Source organism: Vespa mandarinia, chromosome 19 (assembly GCF_050613455.1).
Source record: "Vespa mandarinia isolate Hongniang chromosome 19, ASM5061345v1, whole genome shotgun sequence".
Lineage (NCBI taxonomy): Eukaryota > Metazoa > Arthropoda > Insecta > Hymenoptera > Vespidae > Vespa > Vespa mandarinia.
Genome location: NC_140828.1, coordinates 1,145,743 through 1,162,500, shown reverse-complemented (window position 1 = coordinate 1,162,500; position 16,758 = coordinate 1,145,743). Strand labels below are relative to the sequence as shown.

At 33.7% G+C, this 16,758-nt stretch overlaps 3 protein-coding genes across 12 annotated transcripts in view; 1 reads left to right on the top strand and 2 right to left on the bottom strand.

Moving 5' to 3' along the window:
• Positions 1-16,758, bottom strand: part of LOC118448033 (ribosome biogenesis protein BMS1 homolog) — a 79,543-nt gene that overhangs the window by 9,642 nt on the left and 53,143 nt on the right. The gene's annotated exons all lie outside the window — the stretch shown is intronic.
• Hey (Hairy/E(spl)-related with YRPW motif) lies at positions 1,383-6,353 on the top strand. Its single transcript, XM_035880755.2, has 3 exons — positions 1,383-2,496; positions 2,810-3,024; positions 5,556-6,353. The coding sequence occupies exons 1-3, from the start codon at positions 1,868-1,870 to the stop codon at positions 5,972-5,974; spliced, it is 1,263 nt and encodes a 420-aa protein (XP_035736648.1). The 5' UTR covers positions 1,383-1,867; the 3' UTR covers positions 5,975-6,353.
• On the bottom strand, positions 7,335-11,016 carry LOC118448045 (uncharacterized). The gene is made up of 2 exons (XM_035880770.2): positions 10,594-11,016; positions 7,335-9,877 (listed from the first exon to the last, which is right to left on the bottom strand). The coding sequence occupies exons 1-2, from the start codon at positions 10,636-10,638 to the stop codon at positions 9,608-9,610; spliced, it is 315 nt and encodes a 104-aa protein (XP_035736663.1). The 5' UTR covers positions 10,639-11,016; the 3' UTR covers positions 7,335-9,607.

The window sequence follows — 16,758 nt, the reverse complement described above, 5'->3', positions numbered from 1 at the left end:
GTGGGAGAGAGTGATCGAGGGTGGCCGATCCAAGTGATTTCATGGTGGCGCACGTATCAATTTGAGGGATCGACGAGGGATAAACGACGGTGATTCTCGACTTATCTCGCTATCGATATTTCCATGTTACTTCGATTAACTAATTCCATTTTATTTCTTTATCGTCTATTTGAATACGCACAATTTATATAAATAATTTAAAATTCAATGATATTAAGAAAAAATGATATTATTATGATGATAATTATTAACCGAAAGAAAATTAATTATCAATCAAAGATCTCGATGATAGATTTTCAATTAAGAATTTTTATGAGATAAAAGATATAGATCTCGATTTGCATATTAGAACAAATAACGTGGACAATCAATCCAATCCGATGAAAGAATATAAAGATAGAGATAGATACGAAAAGATGTTTCCTGAATGAGAAAAGAAAAGAGGTTGATGAGAAAGGGGAGGAGTGGGAGGGGAAGAAAACTAGGGACACCGCGAATAGAGGAAGCGCCACAGGCGTTCCCACGAAAATCGCCCCTCTTGATCTCTTAGCTCGTTCCCCTCATGTTCGTGTAAAAGTCCCTCCCTCCCTCTCTCTCTCTCTCTCTCTCTCTCTCTCTCTCTCTCCTTTTTTCTCCCTTCTTCTCTTTCTCTCTCTCTCTCTTTTTTCTTCCCTCCTAACTCTCGCCTTTGATCCATAGGGTTCCAGCATAGCTTTCACCTTTGAGAATCGTATAGGAGGAAAAGAGAAGAACCTATAGCCCCTTCCCCACTCCAAAAATATACGAGAATACTCCCCACCACTGGGTCTGAAACAGGGCACGCGGCTCGTGTGCCGTCCCTGGGTCCTCCCGCACACGACATACGTCCGCCGCCACGCGACCGATGCACACGCGTGCGGGAGCTAGCAGCAGCAGCAGCAGCAGCAGCAGCAGCAGCAGCAGCAGCAGCAGCAGCAGCAGCAGCAACAGCAGCAACAGCAGCAGCAGTAACAGCACTAACAACGACACTAACTACAGCAGTAACCAGGAATTGCAATAACGCCAACAGGATCACGGCTATCGCGGCAATAGTGTGTGTTCACCCACCTTCTATATCCTACGTAGCGACGGGGATAAGTGCATCCGCGAAGAAGTCCTCGCGATAGCAAATTCAACATATCCAAATCCTGACACGCGACCTCAGGAAGCTGTGCCACGTGTGAACCCGATCGACAAGTGCAATCCAAAGTTGTTGTTATATATATATTTTTTTTTATTTATTTTTTTTCTTTTTTTTTTTTTTTTTTTTGAATCATTATTCGGCTTCACGAGTTTCTTTCTTTTTTTTCTTTTTCTTCTTTTTTTGATTTCTTTCAATTTTGCTAAAAAAAAAAAAAAAAGAAGAGAAAACAAAAGGAAAAGTGATATCAACGATATTAATCCTCGAATATGTCGATCAATGTGAATCAAGGTAAAGTGTTCTACGAAGGAGAACTATCGAAGAACTAAATCATTTTAATGTCTACGTTTGATTCATTGGACCAACGATTATTATTCAAGGTTATTTAACGAGCATTCTCGCTCGCTTGGTACCGCAATGCGACTCATATGACACTTCGTCCATCTAACAAAAGCATCGTTATGGGATCTATATTATACATGAGATAACACCTACCTAATTTCGAAAGTAAATCGTTCGATCATCCTGGATCACAGAGACTTCGTCGTAACATTAAAAAATCGACATTACGATTTTACGAGCACTGCCGATATCTTTGAAACTTCCAATAACGATTACTTTCTTCTTCTTCTTCCTTCCTTCCTTCCTCTCTTTCGTAAATAACTTAAACAGTTAATAAAAAAAAAAAGAAAAAACTCTCGTGAGAAAATGTGGCGAGTAGTAGTAGCACGTTCGGACGAGAACAGTACTTTGTTGTCCTCGGACATTACTTCTGGTGCCGTAGCACCAACGCATTTACCATCCGGTCATCATTGGGGTTATCCACCTCCGCCGCATCATCCTCCTTATCAACCGCAGCATCCTGACATGCGTCATCATCATGATATGCGTCCACCACCACCTGACCTTCGTCATCCTCCGCCATCCAATATAAACGATATCAGAACTCACGAAATGCAAAGACCTGACCTTAGGCATCAAGAGATGCAAAGACATCAAGATGCACAAAGACATCAAGATATGCATAGATCAGATATAGTTAGGCATCAAGAAATAAGACATCCCGATGTTAGGCATCAGGATATGTCCGGGATGAGATCAGACATGACAGAGATCAGAACCAATCACGAATATTCTGATCTTAAAATTGACGAGATGAGATCTCAAGATGCTAATCAACAACAACAACAGCAACAACAACAACAACAACAGCAGCAACAGCAGCAACAGCAACAACAACAACAGAATCAAGCTCATCATCATTCGAGGAATCTCAAAAGAGCTATGAGCGACTCTGATTGCGATGACGTCTTTTCCGAAGAAAGCGGAAAGGAACCGTAAGTACATAAATAATATTCTAATATCTATTTCATCCAATAGTATGTAATAGGATTATCCTTGACATGAGAAAATTAATGTTCGATCGATATATGCTATAAAGAGAATAAACGAGCGCATATTCGATCGTTATTTTCCATACATATATATATATATATATATATATATATATATACATAGAAATAAATAATAAAATTTATGAGAAAGTTGGATTGATAAATCGATGAACTATAAATTTGTATTTCATTCTGAGCCAGACATCAAAAGATTCAACCAGAGTCTACATTTTTCTTTTTGCCTTTCTTGTTACAGATGCAATTCACCCGGAGGTGATTCTTGTCAGCACGCATCGCGTAAACGTAGAAGGGGGATGATCGAAAAGAAACGCCGTGACAGAATAAACGCATCCCTTGGAGAACTGAGAAGATTGGTGCCTGCAGCGGCTAGAGACCCTCATAGTGCAAAATTGGAGAAGGCTGAAATACTTCAGCTCACGGTCGAACATTTACGTACTCTTAGAAATAAAGGTAAGTTTTTTATATGTATATATACGTGTGCGTCCATTTAGCATGGAAGAAATATTACTTTTAAAAAATCATCTTTCTTAATTGATTCTAATAAATATAATTAACTAATACGATTACGAAAATATTTGACGTTAATCACGTTCAATCATCTACATACATAAATATATCTAATATAAACGGTAATTCTAACGGTAAATCTAAGCCTAAGAAAATGCGTTCAAAATCGTAAATAATATATCCAACCGTTATTTCAAATAACGGAACATTATCTGAGGTAAAGCAAGTTCTCTTCCTCTCTTTCCTCTCTCGTTTCCTACTCACACCCCTTTGATATATCTCAACCCTTCGAGATTGCACACATATCCTTTGCCGGTATTACCTATACGAGAAGGAAAAAGAGAGAGAGAGAGAGAGAGAGAGAGAGAGAGAAGGAAAAAAAAAGAAAAAGAAGAAAATAAAGGTTGCAACGAACAAAGATGCAACATGATCACGTTAGATGATATCGTAGACGTAAAAATAATCTATATAGTTCGTAAGATAAATCGATAATTTTCATCGATTGATTTAATTTCGATCTAGATTCTTATTTCCCTGCTTATCTAATAGCTAACCAAGCGCATCCTTTCGCGTATACACGGTTGATTGGACATCATCGATCAGAAACAATTTAAAGCTACTTCCCAAGTCAAGGCCGATGCAGTTCCAACCTGCACCGAAGTAAATCGTATTTTCTCCCGTATCCAATCACTTCCTTCTCTGTATTTGTCTTTCTCTTTCTTTCTCTTTTCTCTCTCTCTCTCTCTCTCTCTCTCTCTCTCTCTCTCTCTCTCTCTCTCTTACTTTTTACAGCCGTCATTTGCCGATTCTTTTTAGACCGGAAGACACCTGTTGACCGTGCTCCAAGAACGGTAACTCCATAACCGAATCGCCATCTGTCGTTCTTATAGATTTTCCTCGTTAAAATGCATTCAATAAAAATAAAGGGTATCGTATCGCGACTCCGTGTGTGTTACTATTAATTAACTGTTTGTTGTGATACGCCTGCAGAATAATTTGTTACGCGCACCAGGGAACAATATATATAAAAGTGTTTCTATGAAAAGTGCAATTCGATAAAGAAAGGTATAGAGAAGAGGGGCTGTAACACATCCTGCGGATTCAACGAGGAATATATTTATAGTAACGTCGATAAAATGACGACGTGAAAAAAATTTCGCGAAGGAATCGTTCGACCGTGAAATACGGCTATTTTAAAGTAAAAATAACAAAGAAAAAAAAAACCAAGAAAGAGAAATAGATAAAAGATAAAATAAAGAAAGAACGTGAAAAAAGAAAGAAAAAAGAAAAAGAAAGAAGACTCTCGTTATGGCAAAATTTATTGAAGATGAACCGATCTTGTCGTTGAAGAAAGAAAGAAAAAAAAAATAGAAACAAGATTTATGAGCATCTTCTTCACGATATTTTATTACATTCTTACATCTATATACATATATTCGATTTATCGAACGATTAGAAGAATATTTGAAGCTAGAGCACGTTTTGCGATTTTGCTAACCGATATATTAATCCTAAATCCTCCTGTGAATCCCTAAAAGCAGCAGGTGCTGGATCTAACTCGAAGATCCTGTGGGAAGCACAGGAAGTCAACGACTCTTCCTCGATGGCGTTCCCACGATTGGTGGCGGTACGAGAGAAAGAGAGAGAAAGAGAAAAAGAGAAAGAGAGAGAAAGAGCAAGAGAAGGAGAATGTGTTCGTGTATGTGTGTAGGGTGGCCTCGCACTAGCACCCCTCATGAAGAAGGCGCTGAGTTGCCAGCGACCGGGGCAGATGTCGAACTCTGTGGGAAACCAACTACCTAGTAGTATACTAACTCACACAATCGTAAATCTTTCTTTCTCTCTCTGTCTCTCTCTTTTTCTCTCTCTCTCTCTCTCTCTCTCTCTCTATGTATTTCTCTACAATATTGAAAATATCAACGACAAGGAACAAGTGATCCATAAAAAAAGAAAAAAAAAGTGACTATTAGAAATAACTTAAATAATGTTTTTCAATGATATATTTAAAAATGGTTAATTATAAAAGAACGAAAAAATATATGAACATATATAAAAGAAATACATAAAGCATAGATTCCTTTAATAATAAAAATTGTCTAACTTTTAATAGACATAGGATTTATAATGTCGTGGGACAGGGTATTTCCAATTGGTGTGTAAGCTTTGCATGTGGCTCCGGTTTATGGGGGTCTAAACGATTCCCACGCTACCTGTCCCATTGCCCCCTACCTCAACGATACAATACCTCTCCGGTTGGCAAAGCCAAGGCTTTTAGTCCATTTCAACTTTCTCTCTCTCTCTCTCTTTCTCTCTGAATATATACTCTCTAGCAAGAAAGCATTGTGATGTCGTGACACTAAAACTTTTACTCTTCTTAGAATATGATAATAATAAAAATCTTTGCGAATGATTTTCCTTTCCATTTTTATAATATATTATAAATCTTTGATCATCTTCATTTTTATTTTTTACAGGGCCCGATGGTTATGACAGTACTAAATTAGCTATGGATTATCATGCAGTTGGTTGGGGTGAATGTGCCGCCGAAGTTGGTCGTTACTTAATCACTATGGAAGGTTTGGATGAGAGAGATCCATTAAGGTTACGTCTTCTCTCTCATTTACAAAGTTTCCATAGGGAACATACAACAGGACCACCACCTTCAACCGGTGTCCCTGGGCCAGGTGTACCCTCAGCAACAACACTTACATCTACCTCAACAGTCAGCAGTTATGAATCTCCTAGCACGGTATCTACTGGTATGCCACCAGGACCTGGTACTATGCCACCATTACTTGGTGGTGGTGCTTTAGGTTGGAGCCAATATCCAACACAATATGCACAACAACAAGGCAAACCTTACAGACCTTGGGGAGCAGAACTTGCTTATTGAGGATACGATTATTTAGGAGAAAGTATATAAATAGTTCGATATTAATTTATAAAATTTTCTTTTTTGTTTCTTCCTATTTTTTTTCTCTTCTCTCCTTTTTCTTTTTTTCTTTTCTTTTTTTTTTCATCTTCGAATAAATCATTCTCTTTTTTCTTATATATTTCGATCGATTACTAATCCAATCGATTGTAATAGAAAAAAAATTTTGTCGATCTTGACAATTTACAAAAGAGCCAACGAGATAATAATATCTTGTTTTTTTAGATTATTGTACATAAGTCATAGATGTGGTATATTTTGTATAAAACGATCTCTCGAAACGTATCTCAGGAATTTGATATGACCAAAAAAACTATTAGGATTAGATACGTCCGACAAGTGATACGATGATAGTCATATATATATATATATAGTATATTATATAGTATATATAGTATATATATATAGTATATTATATTATATAAAAGTACCTAAAAGTTAAAAAAAAAAAATAATAATAATAACAACAATAATAATATTTATTTGACAGAATTAAAATCTTGTATAGTGTACATAGTTTTATTAATAGAGTTTTCTTTTTACATTTGCAATTAATGGATATTATTAAGCCTAATTATTGATATATATATATATATATATATATATATATATATATATATACACATATATATTTCTACGAAGTGTGGGTTTTCTTTTTATCTTTTGAAGATTGTATTCCAAAGAAACTTATATTGAAACATTTACTAACTACGTGCCATTGTACACCTTGCAGATATTTGTATACATGCTAAAGACAATGATATTTTTGCAATAAGAATTTTTAATAAAGAAAACGCAAAAGAAAAAGGTCCAAAGAGAAAAGGATTCAACTCTTCTTTCTACCCTTTTTCTATGTCATATTTAACATTAACTTAACTTAACACTACTTAAATGTAAATTTATTTGTTTGTAACTGACGTTTACAGACTTATAATCTCTTTTCTTATGCAAACATTCCTATTCGCAGCTTGCCAACCAACCAACCAAAAAAAAAAAAGAAAGCAAGAAAAAGAAAACTAAAAAAAAAAGAAATCCAAAGAGTACGTACACACACCTACTATTTATGTATGAGCCGAATAACAGAAGAACTCTTGACACCCTCCCTTAGGCATTATGCCTGAACCAGTTTTGCGTCTCGTTAGTTTCACCTTCGCACGCTAAAGATTGTGAGATTCGCAAAATGGAAAATATAATTGCTACCACCGATTGCACCCCTGGTGATTCTTCTCCCGTGAAAGCAATTTTCGAGAATCAGGAATAATATCGGACATGGACACGTGCCTATTGTTCCTGTTAAGCTTTTTCTCTTTCTTACTTTCTCTCTCTTTCTCTCTCTCTCTCTCTCTCTCTCTCTCTCTTTTCCTGCAAATTTAAGAAGGCTCGTTACCCTCCCACAGATTTCTATCCTCAAAGGATTGCATGCAACCACTAAGAGTAATTGCTAAAGTGTGCACGTGTTGAACCCATTGCCAGGATTTCTCTCTCTCTCTCTCTCTCTCTCTCTCTCTTTCTCTCTCTCTTCTTTTGTAAAATGTCGTCGAAAAGATCTCTTAGAAATAGTTTAAATAATGCATGAGAAATGAGGAATAAGAAAGAGAAGTACACCCATGATAAACAATATTTCCAACAAATTTTCTCTTGGATCGATGTTTAATGATTCCGTATAACAGTGGTAAAATTCGAAGAAAGAAATAATTTAACACGCTAACTCGTGTAAAAGGAAAAAAAAAGGGGTCACGATAAAAGACTCAGTTAAAAAAAAGAAAACAAAAGAAAACAAGAAAAAAGAAATTCTGTCCCGGATCGATGTGTAATAATTCTAAAAAAAGAAAAAAGAAATCAATCTCGAGAAAGAAATAATTTGACACGCTGACTCGTCGTGTAATGTGATTTCACGATAAAAACAAAAAAAAATAAAAAAATAAATTTCTAACAAATTTTATCCCAAACGGATCGTCGTGTATAAACGATTTTAAAGAAATTAAAATTGGCAAGATAGAAATTTTGGTAATGGTAAAAAGAAAAATGAGAGAAAGATAAAAGAAAAGAAATATTGAGAAGAAAAAAGAATATCTACATATTTGCAAGTTATACGAACGAATAAAAAGTTGTTTAGTCACTCTTTGGTAGTATAACTAACCTAAGAGACTATGAAACTTCGTAAATATTGCAAGATCCATAGAAGAGAGGGGCAATACATAATATAGCTAGGAGTGAGGTATACGATTTACAACTATGCAAAATTCTGACTCCAATACGACCATTTTATTGATGACGTTCATATCTTTTACAATGTCACAGCCTTATCGACGTCTATCCATTTGTATCATTCATACACTCAAAATATATACACACATTCCAAACGCATACACATATATGTATATAATGTGTGTGTGTGTGTGTGTGTTATATCCTTTAATAATTTTATACTCGACATAGAAATTTTTTTTTATCTAAGAGACATTTTTATAATCGATCTTTTTTATCTTTTCTTTTTTCTTTTTTTCTTTCTTTCTTCCTTTCTTTCTTTCTTTCCTTCCTTTATTTATTTATTTACAATAATGTAATTGTAGGAAGAATAAATATATATATATTCTTTTCTTGTGAATTTTGGATGGACAATAAGAGACACGTTTCTTAAGTTTTAGAGAAACCTTTTTAACACAAACTTTATACTATCCTCTCTTTTTTTCTTTTTTTTTTTTTTCTTAAATTACAATCAACTCGTTCTAATCCATCGATCGTATCAATATTTATCGACGAACATATTTATCGCAATAAGAAATTTTATGTGAAATTACCTTGGATGTGAATCGAATCGGCCAACTTATAAACTACATTACTACATTACTATTCTATTCTATTCCATTCTATTCTAGTTTCTTGCACATAGGCATATCCGATATGCGTTTGTACTATATTAGGTATTGCTGCACGATATGAATACCTTTAAATAATAGCAACGCGATAGAAATCGTCTTTCTTTCGTTGCGAGGAAAAAAAAAATAAAAGAAGAAAAAAAACGGATGAAACGAAATAAAACGAAAAAAGGAGCGTGATAGGAGGAAGGGAGGGGCAGAGGCGGTGAAAAGAAAAAAACAAAAATTGATACAAAGCTATTCTAACAGTTCGTGCTAGGAATTGCATACATACGTATATACATACATATACGAGATATGGAATTAGGCTAAACGAGATCAAAATAATAAATCTGATGAATTTACTGAGATTTCTTTCATAAATATTCTTTCGGAAGACCGAACAGTAATGCTTGATTATAAATAAAATCTATTTCTTTGGTCTTTCATTCATCATTTATCTTTTAAACTTTCTTCTCTTTTTCTTCCTATTTCTCTATCTCTCTATCTCCCTCTCTCTCTCTATCTCCCTCTCTCTCTGTCCCTCTCTAATCCCGATAATCTCTTTATTGCTAGTTTATTAGGAACGTGGAATAAATAATAAATATAAGAGATAGAGATTGTGATAGAGAAAGAGAGACAGAAAGAGAGAAAGAGTGAGAGAGAGACAGAGAGAGAGAGAGAGAAAGAGAGAGAGAAATAAATATTACAAAAGAATGATCTATCGAAGTAAACGTTAGATCGTCATTTCATTTTCAATGTTCTCATTCCTTTGATTCTCTTCGTATTCGTCACAACAGTGACAACATTTAGAATCACAATCATCGATGTTCTCAATGACGTAGGTCATGTAGGTGTCGATACTTTTCGCGTCCAGGGACGGTAGGGACAACGAAAGGGACACGGCATCTAGATCCGGTCCGAGGGTCGATTGCCAACCACCACCACAATTGGACTGCTGCGACCTTTTCAACTTCCGACTCCTCGTTGACAGCTTCTTGATCGCCTACGATGAAAAGCAACGATGTGTTTTTCTTTCTTGAAAATGTCAAGCAACTCCTTCTCCTCCCTCCCACACTCTCATTCCCACCACCCCTCCACCCACCCTTTTTACTCCTTCTTTCTCCTTCTCTCTCTCTCTCTCACTCTGTCTCTTTCTCTCTCATGCACGAGCACACACGCAACTCTGACGTAAAACGCGCAAGCTAATAGATTAAGTTACACGATAGTATTCTTATCTTTTGATGTATAACGTTACAACAACACGTTTCGAATCTTCATTATGGACAAATAATCAAGTTTCTTTCTTTCTATATTTTTCTCATTTTTGCGCGCGCGCGCGAAACCACCTACACGTTTACTTTTTCTCTAATGAAATTGTTATTAAAATTATTAAACGGATGGAAAAAAAATAGAACACGAAATGGAATCGAACGGTCAAAAACTAGGAGCAAGCCAATGCCCGGGTCACTCGACGATGTCACGCTGGAAAATTAGGTCGTCGAGCACCGAACTCAACATATACATACATACACACATACATACACACATACATACATACATACATACATACGCACATACACATAGATATACCAAAACGTCCCATCTACCATTTTTTCTCTTTCCTTTTTTCTTTTCTGACTTTAAACTTATTTCACGTAGTTAAAGTTAACATTTTTCTTTTATCCCTTTTATAAAAATAATTTAATATATATTTCTTACCCGTAAAATTCTACGTCCAGATTTGCTCAATAATTTCTTCAACATGATCACTCTAATATTTTCCTTTCTTCTTCTCCTTCTAATCCTTTTTCTCTTTCTTCTTCTATTTATTCTTCTTTTATAGGATATTTCTTTATTTGAATGATGTCTTTTTAATGAGGATTTTCTTTGACGTCACCAAAATAGTATTAGTCAATTATCAAATGTTATGATCCTTTTTCATCCACTTTTTTTCTTCTTTTCCTCTTCTTCTTCTTCTTCTTCTTTAACTTCTTCTTATTCTTCTTTTATATCCTGTTTTCTTAAGAGACAAGATAGAATGAGAATGCGCAATTCGAATCTGTCACGAATCTCTGATATTCTCAACGAAAGCTACGATCGATGCGAACTGTACGCCGTCGCGAGACGAAATGCCGCTCCTACGTACTACCCTCTCCTATTTATTACCTCGGTCGGCCCCGACCTTATCACACGTTATGAGCTCCCTCTCTCTCTCTCTCTCCCTTCCTCTCTCTCCCTCTCTCTCTCTCTCTGTCATTTTCTCTCTCTCTCTCCTGTTTACCCTCACCCTTTGTTACTTTTACGAGAGAAATTTTACGAGGCATCAAATGTTATACTGACACGCACACGACCAATCATCTTGGATATCTTCTCGTGCACATCCACTGATTTTGACTGGATCTTCTCGTGACAAGACACCTTTTTTTTCTTTTCTTCTTTTCCATCTTCTTTTAATCAACGACAAATTATCTTATATATATATATATATATATATATATATATATATATATATATATATATGTATGTCTGTTCATATTCATTTATATATTGTAACTTGATTGTTGGAATACATTCATTGATAAAAGGATGAAAAAATAATGCAACGATCGATCCAATAATATTTGGTCCATTGGGTACGAAAGACTAGAGAGAGAGAAAGAGATAGAGAGAGAAGAAAATCGAATTGGATTAATGGCTCGATGATTGATGATGAATTGTCAATAGAGTATACCTACTACGTATCTAAATCAGGGACATACGACAAGTTAATTGATCGTAGATTCCACTCGATTGATTTCTCGTCCTTGTGCATATGATATTTGTATTTTCGATCCTATCGATTAGACAGTATGCTCTTTTATGTTTTTATTTTTTTCTTTTTTTCTTTTTCTGTTTTCTTTTTTTTTTATTTATTTATTTTTACGGTTCAACGGATGATGATCGATCTCTTTTTCTTCCGTAAAAAAACATCGAAATATTCTCAAAATATGTTATTTTGTTATCTCGAAATATGTTATCGTGGTGTCTCTCGTTATTCGTAGATCATCGGAGAGAAAGAATAAGAAAATGTACAGTGTCAATGAAACATCTTCGTAACACTTTAACGTAATTAAATGATCGATCCTTAGATCGAGAATAGACTCTCTCTCCTAGTTCTCTCGTGCACGTGCATCACGTACGTAGACACGCGTCGATCTTACGTCTCTGCGGTCAGTTATGATCACAAATCCTCTATAATATTTCCAGAGAGAGAGAGAGAGAGAGAGAGAGAGAGAGAGAGAGAGAAATCTTTGGCTTTACATTTTTGAGAGTACCATTTCGATGCCCTTTTTTCTTTATACGATACGAGAACATTAACACGTGTATCTTCTCTCGATTTAATAATCGTTAAAGACGAGAAATTTACATTATTATTATTATTATTATATGATCCGATAGTTGCAGAATATCATTATGTATCTTTCATATTTTAAATCTGGTCTCAAATTAATTAAATATATAATTATCATATCATTATCATAAATTCAAGTTATATAAGTATATACTTAAAGTATGTTTTCGATCAATATAACAAATGAAAAATTGCGCATTAAACAAAATGAATATATTCAAGGATGTATAAATTATTATTATTATTATTATTATATATATATATATACATTCACGCATTCATGAATTTTATTTAAAATAATGAAACGAGAAGAATAAATGGATGAAAATAATAATAATAAAAATAATAATAATAATAATAATAATAATAATAATAATAATACAATTTTTCTTTTCCCCTTTCTTCCCTCCTTCCTTCCTTTCTTTTTTTCTTTTTTAATTTTTTTCTTTTTTTATTTCTTGTTTCCTTTGTTTTCTTTTTCTCTTTTTTTTTTTTCTTTTCACCAAGTTAATTACAAATGCAAGAAAGATGAAAGGACGATAATGTTCAGCGTTCCCGTTCGCCAATAGTACTTTCAACAATACGTGTGTGGCGTGTATATACGTGTGACGCGTGTGAGCGAGATTGTTCTCACGCGAGGGCACGCGCCATTCGTGCCCCTCGACGTACGACGTTGAGCTACTCAGCCACGTGCCGGCTCGATGCGTTCACGGAAAAACTCATAATTGTCATAACATTCGAGCATGGACGAGAGAAAGACTAGGGAAAAGAAAAAAAAAAAAAAAGAAGAAAAAAAATTATAAAAAGAAAAATGAAAGAAAGAAAGAAAGAAAGAAAGGAAGGAAGGAAGGAAGGAAGAAAAAAATTAGAGGGAGATAGAGTTAGAGAGAAAGATAGAGAGAGAGGGAGAGAGAAAGAGAGAGAGATAAAGAGAGAGAGATAAAAGATCCTTCTATGAAATTGAAATCACAAGTGCCCTATTTCGTTCACTGCTAAAGCCTCTCTTTTTTGTATTTGCAATCTCTCTTCTCTTTTCTATCTGCACTTCTCGACGTTTTCTCTTTTGTTTGTTTCTTCTTTTTTTTGTTTTTTCTTTTTTCTTTTGCTCTTTTTGTTTATTTTCTCTCTCTCTCTCTCTCTCTCTCTCTCTTTTTTTTTTAATCATATTTTTCGATGTTTATCTCTTCGATTTTTTTTCCTTTCCTCCCCTTCCTCTCGCTTACGTCAGTTAAACTCGTCGTTCGAAGAGTTATTCGTAATATTGGCCAATAATGTCGTCAGAAATTTTTTGATAATTTACATGAATCAACTAATTTTAATCAACGATATATGCGTTTCTTGAAATAAATACGACGTTCGTTTTATTTTAAGTCTCCTTCGAGACTTTTATACGAGCTAATATTTTTTTTTTCGTTATCGTCTTGTTAAATCGATTGAAAGATGAAGAAAAGAAAAAAAGAAAAGAAGAAGAAGAAGAAAAAAGGAAAAAGTTAGAAAATAAGGAAGAAAGAGAAAAAGGAAACATTTTAAATCGTTGAAGGATATTCGATCGATTTAATAAAAAAAAAAAGAAAAAAAAAAAAAGATATATATATATATATACATATATATTTAGATTATCGAAACAAATCGTATATACATGTAAAAAAAAAAAATTAATTTCACATTAAACAATCTAAACGCGAATTAATTTCGTATTCTTCTAAGGAAAATGATATCAATATAAAAACATTAATATCATTATATTAAATATTTATCATTTTCATTTGTCTTATCATTAGAATAATATTCCGAGGAAAATGATATTAATGAAAATATCGAGTATTTTTTTTTTTGTTTTTCTTTTTTTTTCCAAAGAAACGAATGAAACTTTGTATTCGATATTTTTCATTCGAGCGATCGATAAAAAGTCTTTTGTGTTTCTTGCAATCTCTTCTTTTTCTTTTTTTCCTTTTATCCCATACATTACTTTAAAACACGTGCCAGCTTTCCTCAATTACGATTATATTCCGAAAATAAATTATATTTATACGAAAAATCATGTTGTTATGTTAAAATAATAAAGAAAAAAAAAAAAAAAAAAAAAAAAGAGATCTTGAGTTATTTCGTAGAAAATGACTAATAAGTAAATTTAATCCGACTTCCGAGGAAAAAGAAAAGAAAAGAAAAGAAAAAAGAAACAACAAAAAAAGAAAAATAAAGAAAATGAAATATCATTCTATTCGATAGTTTCATGTTAACGAAGGTCATTTCATGATTTCCCCGGAATAACAGATAAAACTATAGACAATGATAACATTGTCAAATTTGACGATACCAAATGACCAGTTATTTGTCTCGCCAATGAACCTAACAAGTTTATGTTGTGATATCTCGACGTATTATAATTTTACTGACGTCAATTCTCTCTTTCGATCTTTGTTATTCTTTTTTTTTTTTTATTTTTTCTTTCCTTATGTTTCTCTTTTCTCTCTCTCTCTCTCTCTCTCTCTCTTTCTTTCTTCCTCCTTCTCGAATTAACGCGTAAGTTCATTGCTCCGAAGACGAAGAAACGTAGCATTTGTATAAGCAACTTATCGCTGATCTATACGAAAATTTATATATTCGTTTTGATCGATCGATCGATCGAATCGATGATGTCACATTTATAAAGAAAATCATTCAAATCCTTTACTCTCTTTCCTGTTTCTCTCTCTCTCTCCCTCCCTCTCACTTTAATTTCGATCTTAAAACGGATTTAATTTAAATCCCAATGAGCTTCACGCACGTGCCCAAATGTTAAATAGAAGGATCGTCAGAAAGCGTGCAATGAAGTTCCTAAAAATGATTTAATAAATCCATTCGTGAATAATGTTAATCTCCGATTAGATATTTATTTTTAGATATTATTGACGTATCTCGTTATTTTTCTTTTTTTTTCTTCTTCTCATTTTCTCTTTTTCTTTTTACAAAGATCAAGCGAACGAACACACGATCGAACGTAAATAAAACGAACTAATAACAAAGATCGTGAATTTATTTACGATGGAAATTCCGCGTAACAATGAATGAAAATAAATAAATCGGATGAATAAAAAAATGAAAGGGGCAAGGGAGAGGGAGTAAAAAAAAATTCGAAATAACGAGGTAAAGAAAAAAAAAAATAATGAAAAAAAGAAAACAATGATAGACGTATGTATGTATGTATGTATGTATGTATGTATGTATGTATGTATGTATGTATGTATGTATGTATGTATGTATGTATGTATGTATGTATGTATGTATGTATGTATGTATGTATGTATGTATGTATGTATGTATGTATGTATGCGTGTATGCATGCATTTATGTATGTACGTAAGAACGTTCGCGGCTTGCCCGGTGCTGGCCAATAAGTTTTAGGGGAAACAATTGCCATTGGCGATAGTATAACGACCGACGCGTGCCGTGTCACGTGGCTAAGAATGCACGTTCAAACATTGCATACGAGTGTTCACGTTAGAGGATAAAGAGAGTACGATAGAAAAATATAAGTCCGGTCTAATTGCGACGGCCGTTCCATTAGAGATTAAACTTCAAACGGTTACCGAATGTGTTCCAATGATGTGTTTCTCTCGGATTAATTAATAATATTTTCTAACGTAAGGAAAAAATAAAACAAAGAAAAAAAAAAAAGAAAACAGAAAACAAAAGGAAAGAAAATTCAATGAATTGTCTTCAATCGACAAATTCACTTTTCTTTCTATTTTTTCTTTTTTCTTCTTTTTTTTTTTAATTTGAATCTTTTATTTTTTCTTTTCGAAATAAAAAGTACTTCTAATAAATTCTAAAGATAAAACCAGAATGAAAAAGAATATGTATAAGTTGAATCGAAGAAATTATAATCTCTCTGATGTTAGACTTTGAAAAGAGGTCAAAAGTTAATGGGACGTAAACGTTAATTATTCGATGACGTATTAAGCCAAGAATTTCATAAGAGTAAACGTCCTCGGAAACGTCACGAATTGCGTGACTACGTTTACGTTAATTTATCTCCAGCTGCAACTCGTAAATATTTGTAAAACTACGGTTACGACGGCACAGTCACGTAGCCAGGAAGATCATTAATTTCGATATTCATTGTCTATTTGAATTAATATTATCAATTATAAAAGATAACGTTAATTTATATTTAATATAATAAATCGACGAGTTCATGGAATATATCTTCGAGAAAAATAATATTAAGTATTTTTAAATTTAAATATAAATATAGTTAAATTATATATATATATATATGAAATATAAATCTTTTATGATTATATTAATATCATAAACGAATTGTAGTTATCAACTGCACTCATTGTCAAATACGTGGGAAGAACATCGGTCGATGCCTCTCACACGTTTGTTATACGATTAAATATGATCCAGTAGTAGGTCTCTGTTGCAACGAGATGCACTTATTCGTCTAAAGTGCATCGTCTTCGTGTCAAATCATCGGTCGGTAAAACAGTGCAGAAAAAGTAGAT